The 15,640-nt window shown below is 54.2% G+C and overlaps 1 protein-coding gene across 5 annotated transcripts in view; it reads right to left on the bottom strand.

Annotated features, from left to right (window-relative positions):
• LASP1 (LIM and SH3 protein 1) overlaps positions 1 to 15,585 on the bottom strand; it is a 63,672-nt gene extending 48,087 nt beyond the window's left edge. For 2 of the 5 annotated variants that reach the window (XR_001006561.1, XM_011984714.1), the window contains exon 1: positions 8,495 to 9,332. Coding sequence is in view for 4 of the 5 variants with exons in the window: in XM_011984714.1 (XP_011840104.1) it covers positions 8,495 to 8,616 (122 nt within the window). In the remaining variant the exon portion in view is untranslated. Of the gene's footprint in view, positions 1 to 8,494; positions 9,333 to 12,200; positions 12,451 to 15,531 lie in introns of those variants that run through there. The other 3 variants (XM_011984715.1, XM_011984716.1, XM_011984717.1) reach the window with 3 other exon arrangements.
• Positions 15,586 to 15,640: the final 55 nt, after the last annotated feature.

Raw genomic sequence — 15,640 nt, 5'->3', positions numbered from 1 at the left:
CACTCCACAGTCTGAAGTTCCTACACACACTGCACTGTGCCTCACACACGATGAATACATAGATATGCCCTCTGCACCGATGGGCGCCTCCAAGACACGGAGGCCAGCGGGTCCGCACGCAGCAGCTGCATTGAGGCCATGTCCGCATACCCCCTGCCCCCCACACTGTGTCCCTCTGCTCACCCTACACCCACCGGAAGGTCTCCAGAGCCCCTCCAACATGCAGCAGGCACCCTGGGTGGGGTTGCCAGGTACTTCATCCTCTCTTCAGAAGCACCCTTCCCCCTAGTCTCAGCCCCCGACAGCTGGAGCTCGAATCCCATCAGAAGGGAAGTGGGGATGAGCCAGCCCAGATGTGAGCTCAGCTTAATTTGGCAGGGGTGAGGGAGGATTTTAATCCTGCATCAGATTAATTAGATTAAAGAGGCACTCCAGAGCCTCCAAGCTCCTTCCCCTGCCCCCTAAGCCCAAACCGAGGCAGAGGAAAGCAGGCAGACAGCTCGGGCTATATTCCTCCTGCCAGGTCAACCCTGTCCCCTCCCCACAGCTCATAGTCCCCAGCCCCCAGCCCTGGCGAGAGGACTCTGCCTTTCCCTCTCCCTGCTCACTACGCTTCAGGTTTCCATGGCAACCTCATCTTCAGCTCCAGGCAGGAGAGCAGCAAGAGCTAGAGCGAGAGAGGAGAGGTCTATAGGGGTGGGGGAAGAGACACAGACGGCAAGGGGGTCCTCAACTAAGGAGAAGCCCATGAGGGTAAAGTCAGGAGACTGTGTCTATAGGATCTTTATGGATAATTTAGATGAGGAGGACAGGTGTCACGGGTTTGTTTGTAGAAGCAAAGGCATGAGAACATCAGTGCTGCACCCCTCCCCCCACCAGCATGCTGGGCTTCAAAGAAAGCTCCAAATGATTTGACCTCCCTCCAGAAACAATTTTTGGGAATTCTACCTTTTCCCTTCCTCCCCACCCCATCCATTACCCCCAGATCCCAGCAGGGATGGTTGGAAATGTGTGCATGCCAACATGGGTGCTAAGACAGACAAGGGGCCACCTGTCCCAGCTGGTGACCCCGCTGGAACCCAACCCCATGACAGACTGGGCCACGGCGAGGAATGACGAACAGGGTGATCAGCTGGGTGCAGGGCAGAGTCCAGAGCACAGCTGTCCTTTGTCCCATAGGCCAGTCTGTATCGGCCCCTTGTTAATCATTCCAAGTAGATGGTGGGCTCTCTGCAGGTGCCCCACCTGTCCTTCCTCCCTGCTGTCAGCTGCTCTGGGGAGTTTGTGGGGAGAGGCGTGGAGACAGCCCCGTAGGACAGGAAGAAGAGGGGCAGGAACAGGGACTGGACAGGATGGGGCAGGGCAAACAGGCAGCTATTGACAGCAGCCTCGGGCTTCAAGACAATTTACAAAGACACAAAGTAACATCTTGGTACACTGCGTCCTGTGCACACGCCACACAGCTTTGGGCTGGCATTCTCATCGTGCCATTTTACAGACGAAGAAACTGAGGTCCAGTGTCAAGGGCAGAGACCTTGTCCAAGGCACTCTCCTCTACACCACAGCTGCCCAGACAGCGAAGGGGAGGCCAGATGGACCCCAGCCACCTCCAGCACTCAGTTCTGGGGAAAGATGTGCTTGGCAGGTTGGGTGCCAAACAAAGCACTTCATCCTTCAAACCCAACTCGTTTCCAAGCTCGGCCATTATGAGAGATACTCTGGAGCCTCTCAGCCACACCTACTTAGGAGCTGCCTATCCCTCCGAATTTCTCAAAAGTATATGATACAGGTCGGGCATGTAATCCCAGAATTTTGGGAGGCTGAGGCGGGCGAATCACCTGAGGTCAGGAGTTCAAGACCATTCTGGCCAACATGGCAAAACTCTCTCTCTACTAAAAATACAAAAATTAGCCGGGCATGGTGGCACACACCTGTAATCCCAGCTACTCAGGAGGCTGAGGCAGGAGAATCCCTTGAACCTGGGAAGTGGAGGTTGTAGTGAGCCAAGATCACACGTCTGCACTTCAGCCTGGGAGACAGAGAGAGACCCCACCTCAAAAAAAAAAAAAAAAAAAAAAGCTGGACGTGGTGGCTCACGCCTGTAATCCCAACACTTTGGGAGGCTAAGGCGGTCGGATCATTTGAAGTCAGGAGTTCAAGACCAGCCTGGACAACATGGTGAAACACCGTCTCTACTAAAAATACAAAAAAATTAGCTAGGCATGGTAGTGGCCTCCTGTAATCCCAGCCATTCGGGAAGCTGAGGCAGGAGAATCGCTTGAACCCAGGAGGCGGAGGTTGCAGTGAGCCGAGACTGCACCATTGCACTCCAGTCTGGGCAACAAGAGCGAAACTCTGTCTCAAAAAATAAAAGTTTAAAAAAAAAAAAAAAGGATATGATACAGAAGAGGCCCTGTTTCCCAGGAGAGGGGTTATCCGTGAGGACCTCTGGGTGGCCTTCCTGCTCGGTGGGACTACAGAGGCAAGGTTTCTGGGCTCACAGGTGACAGGGACAGCTTGTCGGCCACCAGCCTCATTCCCCAGTCCTACCATCAGCCATACTCCAGGGTCAGAAGAAGAACAGGATAGCAAACCCGAAAGCCCAGCGACCTTTCTACACAGAGCCTTGCCCCTTCCAGGCTTGGACCCCTTCAAAAACCACAGCTTTGTGTTCAAGGAGGAACAAAAATACATCAACAAAAGCAACAAGGAGCTTTTGGTTTTACCAAAAGGAAAAAAAAAAAACAGCCCCCACATCCTGCCTCTAGAAAGAGCTGCTGATTCCAAAAGCCCCTGCTGGGAAGGCTGCCCACAGGCGGGAAGGGAGGGCTCCCTGCTAACCCAGTTTCTCACCCATCCGTCCCCTCAGGCCTAAGGGGCTGAAGTGGTGGGATAGGAAGCAACAAGGAGGCATTGTTCAACCAGAGGGAAAAAAAGAGCAGTCAAAACCATCAAGGCTAGACTTGAGGAAGAACTTACCAGCTGTCAGACTGCCGTCAGATTGCACACAAAATGAAAAGAAAAAGAAAAAGCCTGCCCCTGTGGGTAATAGAGAAAGAGAAACAATTCTGCCAAGTTGAGTAAGGCATGGAAACGCAGGCCTGTTTCCTCATCTGTAAAACGTGGGTGTTAGGAAGCAAAGTGATCCCTGAGGCTCCAGGAGGCCTGGAAGACAGGGATTTGGGGGTAAGCGAGGTGGGAGGGCTACCTGGGGGCCATATTTGGCCACTTGGGCTGGCCATTTGTACTTGCCCTCCCCCACACTGTCATCCCTAGTCCCAATTTTTCCAGTCAGAGGCAGAGAATTTTGGGGAGGAGGGAAAGCCCTAGGCCCCAGTACAGGGTTTGCCTACTCCTGCCCCACCCACTTTTATTTTTATTTTCATTTTTACATTTTTTAGAGACAGAGTGTCCCTCTGTTGCCCAGGTTGGAGTGCAGTGGGGCAATCAGGGCTATTTGCAGCCTCAACCTCCCAGACTCAAGCAATCCTCCTGCCTCAGCCTCCCAAGTAGCTGGGACCACAGACATGTGCCACACCACACTTGGCGAATTTATTTTATTTTTTGTAGAGATGAGGCTGGTCTTGAACTCCTGGCCTCAAGCGATCCACCCTCCTCAGTCTCCCAAAGTGCTGGGAGGCATAAACCACTGCGCCCAACCCTGCCCACCTTTTAAAAGCAGCTGGGGCCAGGCGCGGTGGCTCACTCCTATAATCCCAGTACTTCGGGAGGCCGAGGCGGGTGGATCACGAGGTCAGGAGATCGAGACCATCCTAGCTAACACGGTGAAACCCCGTCTCTACTAAAAATGCAAAAAATTAGCCAGGCGTGGTGGTGGGCGCCTATAGTCCCAGCTACTTGGGAGGCTGAGGCAGGAGAATGGCGTGAACCCGGGAGGCAGAGCTTGCAGTGAGCCGAGATCACGCCACTGTACTCCAGCCTGGGCGACTGAGAAAGACTCTGTCTCAAAAAAAAAAAGCAGCTGGGATTAAAGACAGTTTGCTAGAATCCAGAGACACATAAGCACCCAGCCTTGTCTGGCACAGACCACACCCTACTCCCATCTGATGCCTAGGGGAAGGGGCAGAAACATAGTCCCTGGCTCCCCAGAATCAGGGACCTCTTCACCCTCCCCGGTCCTCACTCCACAGCTCAAGGAAACTGGAGAATGGACCCCAAATATGTGCAGTCAGAGAAGAGGGGAAAGGCGCAACCAAGTCCCCCACTTTTCCTTGCTCAGCCCATGCCCACCTCCCACTTGACACCTCACAAGCTGGTTCCCCTGGCTGGCAACCCCGCCTCCTGTCAGTAGGGCCCCAAAGAGAAGGGAACAGGCAGTCATCTAGACTATCTGCAGGGACTTTCTCCAGTCCTCTAGACTATCTGCAGGGACTTTCTCCAGTCCTCTAGACTATCTGCAGGGAGACAATGATGCAAGTTGATGCTAAGCCAGGGCGTGTGGACTGATCTGCCCCACTTTTGGAAAATCCAGTTTACAAAACAAGTAACGGAGGGCATAAATATCTCTCTCACCCCACCCACCCAGAAGCTTCAAGGAAGAATTCGGGCCGGGCAGTGGCTCACGCCTATAATCCCAGCACTTTGGGAGGCTGAGGCAGGTGGATCACCTGAGGTCAAGAGTTCCGGACCAGTCTCACCAACATGGAGAAACCCCGTCTCTACTGAAAATACAAAAATTAGCCAGGCATGGTGGAGGGCGCCTGTAATCCCAGCTACTCGGGAGGCTGAGGCAGGAGAATTGCTTGAACCAGGGAGGCAGAGGTTGCAGTGAGTGAGCTGAGAACGTGCCACTGCACTCCAGCTTGGGCGACAGAGACTCTGTCTCAAAAAAAAGAAACAAAAATAATTCGATTAGCGGTTCTTCCTCCACCACTGGCTATTGTGCAAAAGCCGGGAGTGCACCCTCAACCTTGCCACAGCATTGGCTGCATGGCTGCAGCCCTGAATGTGGAAACACAAAACACAGCCCATTCAGCCCAGCTCCCAAGTCCTCCTCCCCGGCCCCAGCACCGGTGTGGGTGTCTGCCTACACACCAGGCATGTGTGTAACTGCATGCACGTGGGGGTCCGCCACACCAGGCGGGCTGGCTGTGAGCTCTGGCCTGTGTTTTTTCCCCGGCCTCTCCCCCAAACAAGTCTGATGCAAGGACAGAAACAGAAGAGGCCTTTTCACTGCCTACTCTACAGTCACTTTCTAGAACTTAAATCTGAATCTTGAGAAACCACAAGGAAAGATAGCTTTCTTCTCTCTTGACCAGCCCCCTGCAAGATCCTAGCTCCCCTCAGGGCTCAGAGACTAGCCAGAGATAGGCAGAACATAGAGGCCTCCCTGTACACCAAACTCACATACTCGCTGGGTGGGCCCAACTCCCTGGCAAAGTGCCAGAAGAAACCACGTGCCCCTTTGGGTCCTGCACTGGGTTTGGCCCAGCATGGAGCACGTGATGCTTCAGAGAAGGAAGCCAGGCCTGTGGTCCACAAAGCAAGACCAGAACAGAAATGGGAGAAAACTGTACCCTGGTAAACCCAGGATTCAGGAACCTGAATGTCACTCAGGGATAAGACCAGAGGCAGGAAGAAAACGGGAGGAGGCGGGGCTGAGGCGGGTGGATGACCTGAGGCAAAGAGTTTGAGACCAGTCTGGGCAACATGACAAGACCTCCTCTCTACAAAAAACTTAAAAATTAGCATGAAGCCGCACGCCTGTGGTACCAGCTACTAGAGAGGCTGAAGCAGGAGGATTACTTAAACCCAGGAGGTCGAGGCTGCAGTGAGCCATGATCACTCCACTGCACTCCAGCCTAGGTGACAAAAAAAGTAAGTACAAACAAAAAAAGTAAGCAAGCAGGAGGGAATGACAGCAAACACTCGGCCTAGAGCCTGGCACATAGCAAAGTACCCAATAAATTCTCTTTGGTCTAGGGTCCAACATCCCTGGACAGGAATTTTTGTGTGTGTGTCTTTTTTGTTTGTTTGTTTGTTTTGAGATGGAGTCTCGCTCTGTCGCCCAGGCTGGAGTGCAGAGGCAATCTCAGCTCACTGCAGTCCTGGCCTCCCAGGTTCAAGCAATTCTCCTGCCTCAGCCTCCTGAGTAGCTGGAATTATAGGTGCCAACCACATCTGGCTAATGTTTGTATTTGTAGTGGAGATGGAGTTTCACCACGTTGGCCAGGCTGGTCTAGTAGAACTCCTGACCTTAAGCAATCCACTCGCCTCAGCCTCCCAAAGTGCTGGGATTACAGGTCTGAGCCACTGTGCCGGGCCTCCTGGGCAGGAATTTTTAACCATAGGGAAACCAAGGCTCAGACAGGTCCAGAGAGCACTCCTTGCAAGCGGGCCCCACACCTGGTTCATCCCAGAATCCCCATGGGTAACATCTTGGCCCAGCGGACGCAGGGGAGGGAGAATGCCTGCCTTGGGCGAGGTGCTACCACAACTAAAGTGAAACACAGCTGGGTCGCAAATCCCCCAGGTCTCTCTCACTAGTCTCCTTCCCAGGAAACATCCCAACTGGGCCAAAGGTCAACCAGGCACGGCAGAGGCTAGGGTTATAAAAGCTGGAGGAAACATGGAGGGGCCAACCTGCTTCTTTTGGCTGGAGACCAGGAGGGAGACAGGGGAACCTCTGCCTCTGCAAGTTGAAAGCAGCATCCAGAGAAGAAGCCTTCATCTTCTGCCTCTCCAGGCTCCCCCAGCCCCGGCAGGAGCCCTCCACCCCACCTTGCGGCAGCTTCCCAAGAAGACAGTAAAAACAATAAGCTGGAACTTTGGATGAGGCCGATAAAAATGCAAAGAAAACAAGGACAAGCCTCTGATTTTTCTCCAGCTCCCAATGCTCACTGAATGCTAGGCTGCTGGAGTCACTGGGCTCCAAGGCTCAGTGTGCTGGGGCGGAGGCTCAGAATCAAGGCTGAGGTGGTCCAGCAACCGAGGGGTTAACTGCCCTGGCTTCTCTGAACCCCACCCCACTCCCCAAAGGAGGGAGGAAGTGGCAGAGAACCAGGGCTTGTGTGAGCCCTTAAGAATTTGAAGAATGTCCCATTTCCCTTGTGGGGGTGGGAGGGGTTGGTAGGGGGAAGAGGAACAGTAGAAATTAATATAAGAGAAGGGGCAGCTGAAGGAGGGGCCAGGACAGAACTGCAACCCTTCCTCTACCCAGATAACCCACCCAGTGCCCTCCTTCTTCCAGAAGGGACGACTTCATGTTGCTTCTTGGGCTTGAGATTTTTATCAGGAATCTGTTTTCCCAGCACCTGGCAGAGGTTAGTATGCATTATAGCAGCAGGCAGGCAATAAATGTCTGCTGAATGAGCAAGCGCCTAGAAAGATGAAAGAGTGGTCTTCGCCAGGGAACGGGAGGGGGTCAGGGAGCAGGGAAGGTTTAGGGTAAGGTTAGGGGTAAGGCTGGAGGTTTAAGCCCCCTTTTTAGACAAGTCCCAAATGCAGGTGAACTTCAGCTGCAAAGAGCCTACTGACTAAGAATTAAAAAAAAAAAAAAAAAAAAAAAAGGCAAGTTAAAAGAAAAAGAAATTATCATTACTTATAAGTGACTTGACCTTCCAAAACCTCCACCTCGCAGGTGGCGGCAGCTGTGAGGCCCCAATACTGAGTTTGTACTTACTACTCACAAGGTCAACTTGAAGATGGAAAGTTGCTGTACTTTCTGGGACTGCATGGGACGGGATGGGAGAGGAGGGGAGGTGTTCCTCCAGGCTCTGGGATGGGGGACCCCACCTCTATACTCCCTCCCTACTGTCGGCTGCTACAGATCCCAGTGCAGAAGGAACACAGTCCAAGATGACTATACTCAAAAAAATACAGTCTCCACAGCCTCCCTCACCAGGCAGGGAAGAGATCTATCTGGCCCAGGCAACACCCTTTATACACCCCCTGCCCCTTCTCAAAAAATGAACACCAAAAGGGCGGACACGAGGCTTCTAGAGAGTTTTCTTGAAAGAACCACTGGAGGAAGGAGCCCCCAAAGCCTAGGAAGTACCGGGTGAGAGAAGGAAAACATCGACTTTGGGGAGAGAAATAAGGGAAGGTAAACAGGAGAACAAAGCCCCCAAACCCAAATACAACAGACAGGTCACTCATTCTTGAAAGACCACGCGGAAAGCCCCCTCTTTTGTAGCAGGAGGCAGTGGAAAGACATGTGCTCGCCTTACTGCCCAGAGGCTGGGCTAGAGCCAGTCTCTCCCTAACCATCCCATCTTGAGAGTCTCTTCCCTTCCCTAAGCCCCAGTTTCCTCATCTGTACTTTAAATGCACTTTAAATGGGGGATAAAAGCACTTTAAATGGGGATAAAAAGTGCTTGCTTCATCCAGCTGTCGTGAGGATGAAATGTGATGTTCAGGCAGGGGGTGGAAGTGTTCGCCACTGTCACCTTGTGGTTATTGGAAGGGAAGGAAGAACTCACTAGGGGAGGGAGCCAAAGCACCCACCCAGTCCCCTGCCCAGAACAGGACTCACGCGTTGCAGTAGGGCTTCTTCTCGTAGCCCTTGTAGTTCTTCATGTTCAGTGTCATCTTGCAGGTCTCGCAATGGAAGCATGCTTTATGCCAGAACTGGGGATGGAGACAGAAGGAGGACATACATCAGATACCAGGACTTCTGAAAAAGGGGCTCAGGCCCTGGGAAGGGGCACTCTGGAGCTGCTGGGACTGTCCTAGGCCCATGGCTATGGGGAGAACATGGAATTATCCCAGGTGAGCTGGGGGCATCTCAGGTCACAGTCTTTGGCACTCACCTCTCCTCTCTCCTTCCTCATCCTCCACCAACGGGCCATTTGAACCCAGGAGGAAGAGAAGGGCAGGCATGAAGGACAGGGGGAAGAGACCACTTATAGTGGCGGCAGCAGCCCCCAGGTCAGCTCCACCCTCCCCAGGGAACCCCTCCTGCCCAGAGCTGGAGAGGCCTCATTGCTTATGCAAAGCTGCGCTGGGTTGCTAGGGAGCAGCCGCTGAACATGAAGGAGCAGCTCCTCTGGCCGCACGGAGGCCTCAGAAGAGGAAGGCCCAGCCCCCACACACCCAGGCCCGGAACCCAGGTGCTCCTAGCTCCTGGACCAGAGCCCAGCACACCCGCTAGACCCACATAAGCCCCAGGTGGTGCTACAGCTCCAATACCTCCCACTTCCTGTGGGATGCGCAGCCAGAGGAGTGGGCTGGGTGTCCCAGGCTCTGTCAACACACCACATCCTTTTTACCCTTCCTTCATCCTCCCCCACCCCAGTGGGAGGGCAGGAGAGCGCCCAGCAGCGGGTCCCCCACTGAGGCACTGAAGGGCTCTGCTTCAAAGCCTTGAAGGTAGACACCTCCATAGTGGACATCAAAGCTCTACCCCACTAATTGTATGGCCTTGGGCGGGGCCCTGCACCTCAGGGGAGCCCACTTCCTGGTGTGTAGAATGGATGTAGTAACACCTGGCCCTCCTGGGATTGTCCAGAGCTCAGGAGAAATCACCTTCAAAGCCCTCAGCACAGCATTTGGCACCTCTAAGCACTCAGATGTCAGGTGCTGGGCACCGCAGATGTGAACCTCAGCTAAGGGAGTCAGGGGTCACACTGGAGATTGTGTGTGTTGGGGTGCAGAGGGGCTTCACTGTGCCAACCACAGCTCCAATCCATTCATGCGTGTGAGAATGTGGCACACAGGGCCCATCCAGGGTGGCTGACGGAGGGAAAAGAGTGATGACAGAAAGAGAACTGATCTAGGCCAGGAGCGGTGGCTCACGCCTATAATCCCAGCACTTTGGGAGGCTGAGGCAGGCGGATTACCTGAGGTTGGGAGTTCAAGACCAGCCTGGTCAACATGGTGAAACTCCATATCTACTAAAAAATACCAAAAAATTAGCCAGGTGCAGTGACGCATGCCTGTAATCCCAGCTACTCGGGAGGCTGAGGCAGGAGAATCGCTTGAACCCAGGAGGCGGAGGTTGCGGTGAGCCGAGATCACGCCACTGCACTCCAGCCTGGGGTACAGAGCAAGACTTAATCTCAAAAATAAATAAATAAATAAGCCAGGTATGGTAGCGCGTGCCTGTAATCCCAGCTACTTGGGAGGCTGAGGCAGAAGAATCACTTAAACCCAGGAAGTGGAGGTTGCAGTGAGCCAAGATTGTGTCACTGCACTCAGCCTGGGCGACAGAGCAAGACTGCCTAAAGAAAAAAAAGAGAGAGAGACAGAAACGATCTAACAGCCTCCATGTGGCAGCCTGGAGGGGTCTTTGTGGAACCGCTGAGAAGTATTGATGCTTAGGCAAACCCGTGACAACAGGATCTAATTCACCCCCAGAAGCCCAGGATGATGCCCTGGATCACCATCAAATAGGGGTCCACTGCCAGGACCCCAGAATAATCCAGGCCACCTGAGTGACCTGGCTGGCCTGTCCCTGCCCCATTTCCCAGCAGTCAAGGGAGACATTCCCCACTCTGAAAGAAGGAGGCCAGAAGGCAGGCCCCAGGGACTTTTGAAGGAGCCCAGCCAGAGCTGGTTCTTGGCCATTTGTCGAGGAATTCCCCCAAGGCGATGCTTTTCAAAATGTGGTCTCCAAACTGCGGAGAGGTGCTTCTGAGACACTGGGAGGAGGGGATAGCAGAAAGAAGGCTGAGAATCTGGGATTCAACCTCCCCTACCATGGCCTACTTCAACCAGAGACCCCCAGGGTAATTTCAGGGAGAAATCGCCTTCTAATAGGGTACTGGTTCCCTATCAAGAAGACCCAAAGGAAAAATCTAATGGTGGAATATTAAACAGAGTGCTAGGAGAACCACTCTTGAGGAGGAAGGCCAGCCAGAAGTCTGGAAGCAAAGAAGTGGTGGGTCTAAGCTTGGCCCCCTCCCCAACCTAGGCCTACCCCAGTGACCCAGGTCCCCTAAACTCCCATGTGGCAACTTACAGACTCCTTCTGGTGCATAACCCCAACACACAGAACCCACTGGGGACACGAAGACAGGGTGGTCCCTGCCCCCACAGGCCCCTGAAGTGACAGCCCCACTCCCTCCCCCAGTGACTGGGAGGCATTGGCAGGGTGCCCCAGCCTTGTCACTACCCAGTCTGCTGGCCTCTACCTACTTAGCTGCACATGCCCCTGCCTGGGCCCCCGCCTCCTGCTACCCCCACAGGGGCCTGCCAGCAAAAACATTCTCCAGAATCCAGACCATGACCCACTTTCTCTCTCTCTCTCTCTCTCTCACACACACACACTCACACGCACACACACACACTCACACGCACACACACACGAAGGGCTACACACTATCCTAGGATGGGGGACCTCCAAGTCTGCCTCCTGATTGAGGTTGGGGAGACAAAGGGAGAGAGACCCCTACTCCAGATGACCAGGCCTCCACCTAGAGCCAAACCCCTTGGAGGAGGAGGGTGGGGTGTACTGAGCAGGCAGGGGGCACAGGGCCAACACCGCACCCAGGGGTTCCAAAGACCCCTCCAGGCTGCCACGTGGAGGAAGCAGAGCCCCTCTTCAAGGGGATGGTGCCTATTTCTATCAGTTCCTTCCCACCTCCCTCACAGGCCCCACACTCTCATCCAGACACACGAGGGTGGGGCAGAGGAGGGTGGTCACCTGTCCCCCTGCAGGGGGCTCCCAGCAGAAAAATGGAAACCAGTTACTATGAAGCACAAGTGTCAAGTGGAGCTGCAGCCACTGTCTCCCAGAGTGCTGGAGGGTCAGGAGAGGAGGCCGCTCCACCCCTAATGCCTGGCACCTCCAGCGGCTTCAGGCGACTCCCCTCCCCTCTGGAGGAAGGCCCCAAGGTTCAAGAAAACCCACCAGCTCCTTACACTGTGTCCTTTTTGGGGTAGGAAAATTGTGGGGAGGGGAGGCAGAAAATGGCCAGTCCCTCCACAGCCGCTGTGAGCCTAGCCTGGACCCTAAGATGAAAGAAACCCTGTCTTGTCTCAATGGGGTCTGGGGAAGGACACTGTCAGGGAAATATGTCCAGAGGATCCCACAGTGACCCCGTCTGCCTCTGCCCTGCCCCATGGGCTCTGTCCTAGAGCAAGAGCCCCCCCTCTTTTAAAGACCCCAGGCAAGATGATTTCAGCGAAGCATTCCTGGGCCTCAGGACTCAGGAGGAAAGTGCACCTCGAGGCATGCTCCTTCCTGCTCCCTGCAAAGTCCATGGTTTCCCTGTTCACAGAAACCAGACAGACCCTACCCCTGCTGCCCTGCCCGTTAGAGGCCTCTCAGCCTGGATCGAAGGCTCCAAAGCAGGGTCACCTTGATCTTCCCTTGCCTATTGATCTTCCCTTGCCTACCTGCAACCCACTCTACAGAAAGGTAAACAGGCTGGTAGGGGCAGAAGCCTGCAAGGATACCCCTCACTTGGGACAGCCTGTCCCTCCGTGGCTCTGGGTTGGGGGGGATGTGGCAAGCTTCGTGTCACTGTGCCTGCAGCCTGGCACCTTGGCCTCTGAACCCAGGCTACCTGGGGTAGCCATGACTCAGGGATGGAGTATGAGGCGGTCTCTTCCCTTCCTGTTGCCCAGGGTTACAGTTTCTCCCTCCTGCAGAGGCAATGCCAACCCCACCCTGGCCGGGTCACCGGCCTAGCTCAGTTGGCCACCTGACCCGCTGGCTTAAAGGCACAGATCTCTGCTGCACCTCCACAAATTCCGAGGAGGGCAGGACTATTCCCAGTGGCCCCACTCCCCCATACAAGACCCCAGGCCCAGAGCATTCCTCCAGATAGGGTCACGAAGGGATGGGACTCACTTTTGGCACAAATGAGATAGAAATAAAATATAAATATGTATAAATAAAAGTACTTTATACTGGCAGAAGAGCTGAGCAGAAAGAACTGTGGATATGAATTTCAGCTCTAAGAGAGGGAGATGAGCCACACGGGCTACCTGAGCCTCCGTTTATGGGGTACATCATTTACAAGAGCACACACACCTACTTTGTGAAGCTGCTGTGAAGACTGAGCCCAGCATATTGCGATAACTAGTAGCTATTATGAAGGGATGATCCCAAGATGATGGTGGGGTACTCTAAGCTTCAGCTAGCAAAACGGGGTACCACAGCTGTGAGGACCTCACCCCCTTCGAGTGGGGAGGGAGCGCTCAGACAAGCAGAGGCAGAGGGCCTGCCCTAACGGGGGATTCCAGGGGACCTGGCAGCAGTCCAATCCTCTACCTCCACCTGTTTTCAGAAACCTGGGGAAGCAAGCCAGGAAAGAGGGACATGGCAAGATTCTTGACAACACAGCTCTCTAGATACAAAGCAGGTGCACAAAGTAGGTGCTCAATAAATATTTGTTGAATGAGCAAATGAGGTCACCCTGTTTCTCCCCCAGCTCTAATCCCAGAAGTCCTCTGGAGAAGCAAATCTCGACCTCCTTCCTCAAACACTGTCATCAGCAATACATATTTATCCAGCTTGCAAAGCATGCTGGGTACTGCAGTTTGGGGGCAGGGTGGCCTTCAGAGGTGACAAGGTTTTTACCCACCTATGCCTTTGGGAGATAAGGCTCAGGGAGGAGAAAAGGCTGAAACCAAGGACACAGTCTGTGCTTTGGGCCACGTAGGGGGCTGAGTGCCATGGGGGATTGTAGAGAAAAGGGTGAGTCTAATTTGACTCTTTTGCTGTAAATGGGAGGTCTTGGGAAGTTAGTTAGCAACTATGGGAATGAAGTTGCCTATGGGACTGAAGGTTCCCCCTCCTCCCTGGTCTCAGCCCAGCATCCTCCAGGCACTGGCTCACCATTCCTGGTGCCTATCCTTACTGCCTGGAGCAGGTGGGGAGGAATACATCTGATACATGGATATTTCAGGTCTCCTGCTCAGTACAGGGGGCAAGGTCTCTCCAGGGCCACTTTCTATAGGGAGAATTCTAAAAAGAGGAAGGAATCACCAACTCCTACTTCCCTGGGCAACCCCCACTTGAACGTCCTCTTCCAGCTAGGGTAAGAGAACTGGGGAGGGTACCCTGCAGCATCCCTGCTCCCCTCCCCTCGGATACACGGCACTGAAGGGCTTTCCAAGGGGAGTGGTATGGAGCTGAACAGAGCATCCCAGAGAGGTAGGGAGGGCATAGTCTATACAGCACCCTCTTTAGCACTCAGGGACTTTAGTGCACTGCCCCACCTTCAAGGAAATGACATCATCATACCCATCTGACAGATGGTAAAAACTGAGGCCTAAAGACATTCAAAAAACTCGTGGGAGCAGACCTGGAACAAGGACCCAGTCTCCCAACTCCTAGGGTGGCAATCCTGCCTTCATGTTTTGCTTTTTCCTTATATGGGTGAAGTGCCCTCTGCCTCTTCCCAATTCATGACTGTGGAAAAGGGGACCACAGGGAACTCAAGATGTAGAGGCCAAAATCTCTGCCACGAGGGGAGGGCAAAATCTCAGTATGCAAGGACAGGTACATTCTCAAGGGGAGACTTCATCATCTGATAGCTCTAAGCTCAAGTCCTGCCCAACAGCGGCTGGCATGGTCACGGGCAGATCAACACCTTTCCTGTGCCCACAATATACCCCCTCCTCTCCTCCTGCCCAATCAAGCCCAGGACCAGGAGGGACAGTGACACAGCAGCGGCCCCATATGCTCACACTCCCCAAGAGCAAGTTCAAATGTGTTTCAGAACCTCCAACCCCACCTCCTCACCCTGACTCAGAGGCCAAAGGTCACTGAGGAAGCTCACACCCTAAGGGGGAGGGGAGAGACAAGGTGTCCAATGAACTATCCTCTCCTGAACAAAACCCGGCTCCAGGTCAGTAATGAACTTGGCCCCAGGGCTCTGTACGCCTCTTTCATCCAGTGTTCCCACCCTTGCACCCCTCTTCCATCCAGTCCCCCCAGCCCTCTCAGTTCAGATGGAAAGGTCAGAATACCTGGACTTGGAGCCAGCTTTGGGTGATGGACGAAAGACGCGGTGAGGAAGGGCACAAAATCACAGAGGCCTCCCCTCCAGACTGGGGAGGAGAGGGGATGCAGAGGGGCAGGTTTTACCTTAGGATCTCACGGAGCTTACAAGAGGACAGGATCCTACACCAAACTGTACGGGAAACGCCCAGTTCTACTCTCCAACCCCCCCTCCAAAAGTCTAATGGCAACCAGATGAACAAGTCCAGCATTGGGGAGACAGGGCCCCCAGGGGGCAGTGAATCTCCACAAGGCCACCATCCCTCCCCTCGCCGCCCATACCTCCCCCTTTCCTCGGCTTCCCCAGAACTCAGCCAACCCCACCCTCCATTGGAGAAACCTGCTTTGAAAAGTTAGCTCTTTGTTCTTCCACGCGATCTCCTGGCTCTGAGCACAATTTCAGGAGATCTCAGCGAAGCACCCTCCACCCACCCTACTCCAGCACCCGACCCCACCCGGCTCAGGCTGGGCGGCCCAGCACCGGGAGTTGGCTTTTAATTGGAGGTGGGGGTTGGGAAGCTATGGAGGAGGTCTGCGAGTCCTTTAACCACTCAATCACCAAGGGGGCCTCAGGTCGTTCAAAATCGGGGGTCTTGCGGCGGAGCCCGGGTCCTTACCCGAAACCCCCCGCATCAGATGCCACACTCGCAGGCTGATAGCCCCCGCCCCGCCAGGCCAGGAAGCGAGGCCATCCCCCGCCGGAACGGACGGTTTCGCAGGGCCCCC

Source organism: Mandrillus leucophaeus, unplaced genomic scaffold, assembly GCF_000951045.1.
Source record: "Mandrillus leucophaeus isolate KB7577 unplaced genomic scaffold, Mleu.le_1.0 Scaffold272, whole genome shotgun sequence".
NCBI lineage: Eukaryota > Metazoa > Chordata > Mammalia > Primates > Cercopithecidae > Mandrillus > Mandrillus leucophaeus.
Note: the sequence above shows the minus strand (reverse complement) of the source record. Positions and strands in the feature narration are given on the sequence as shown.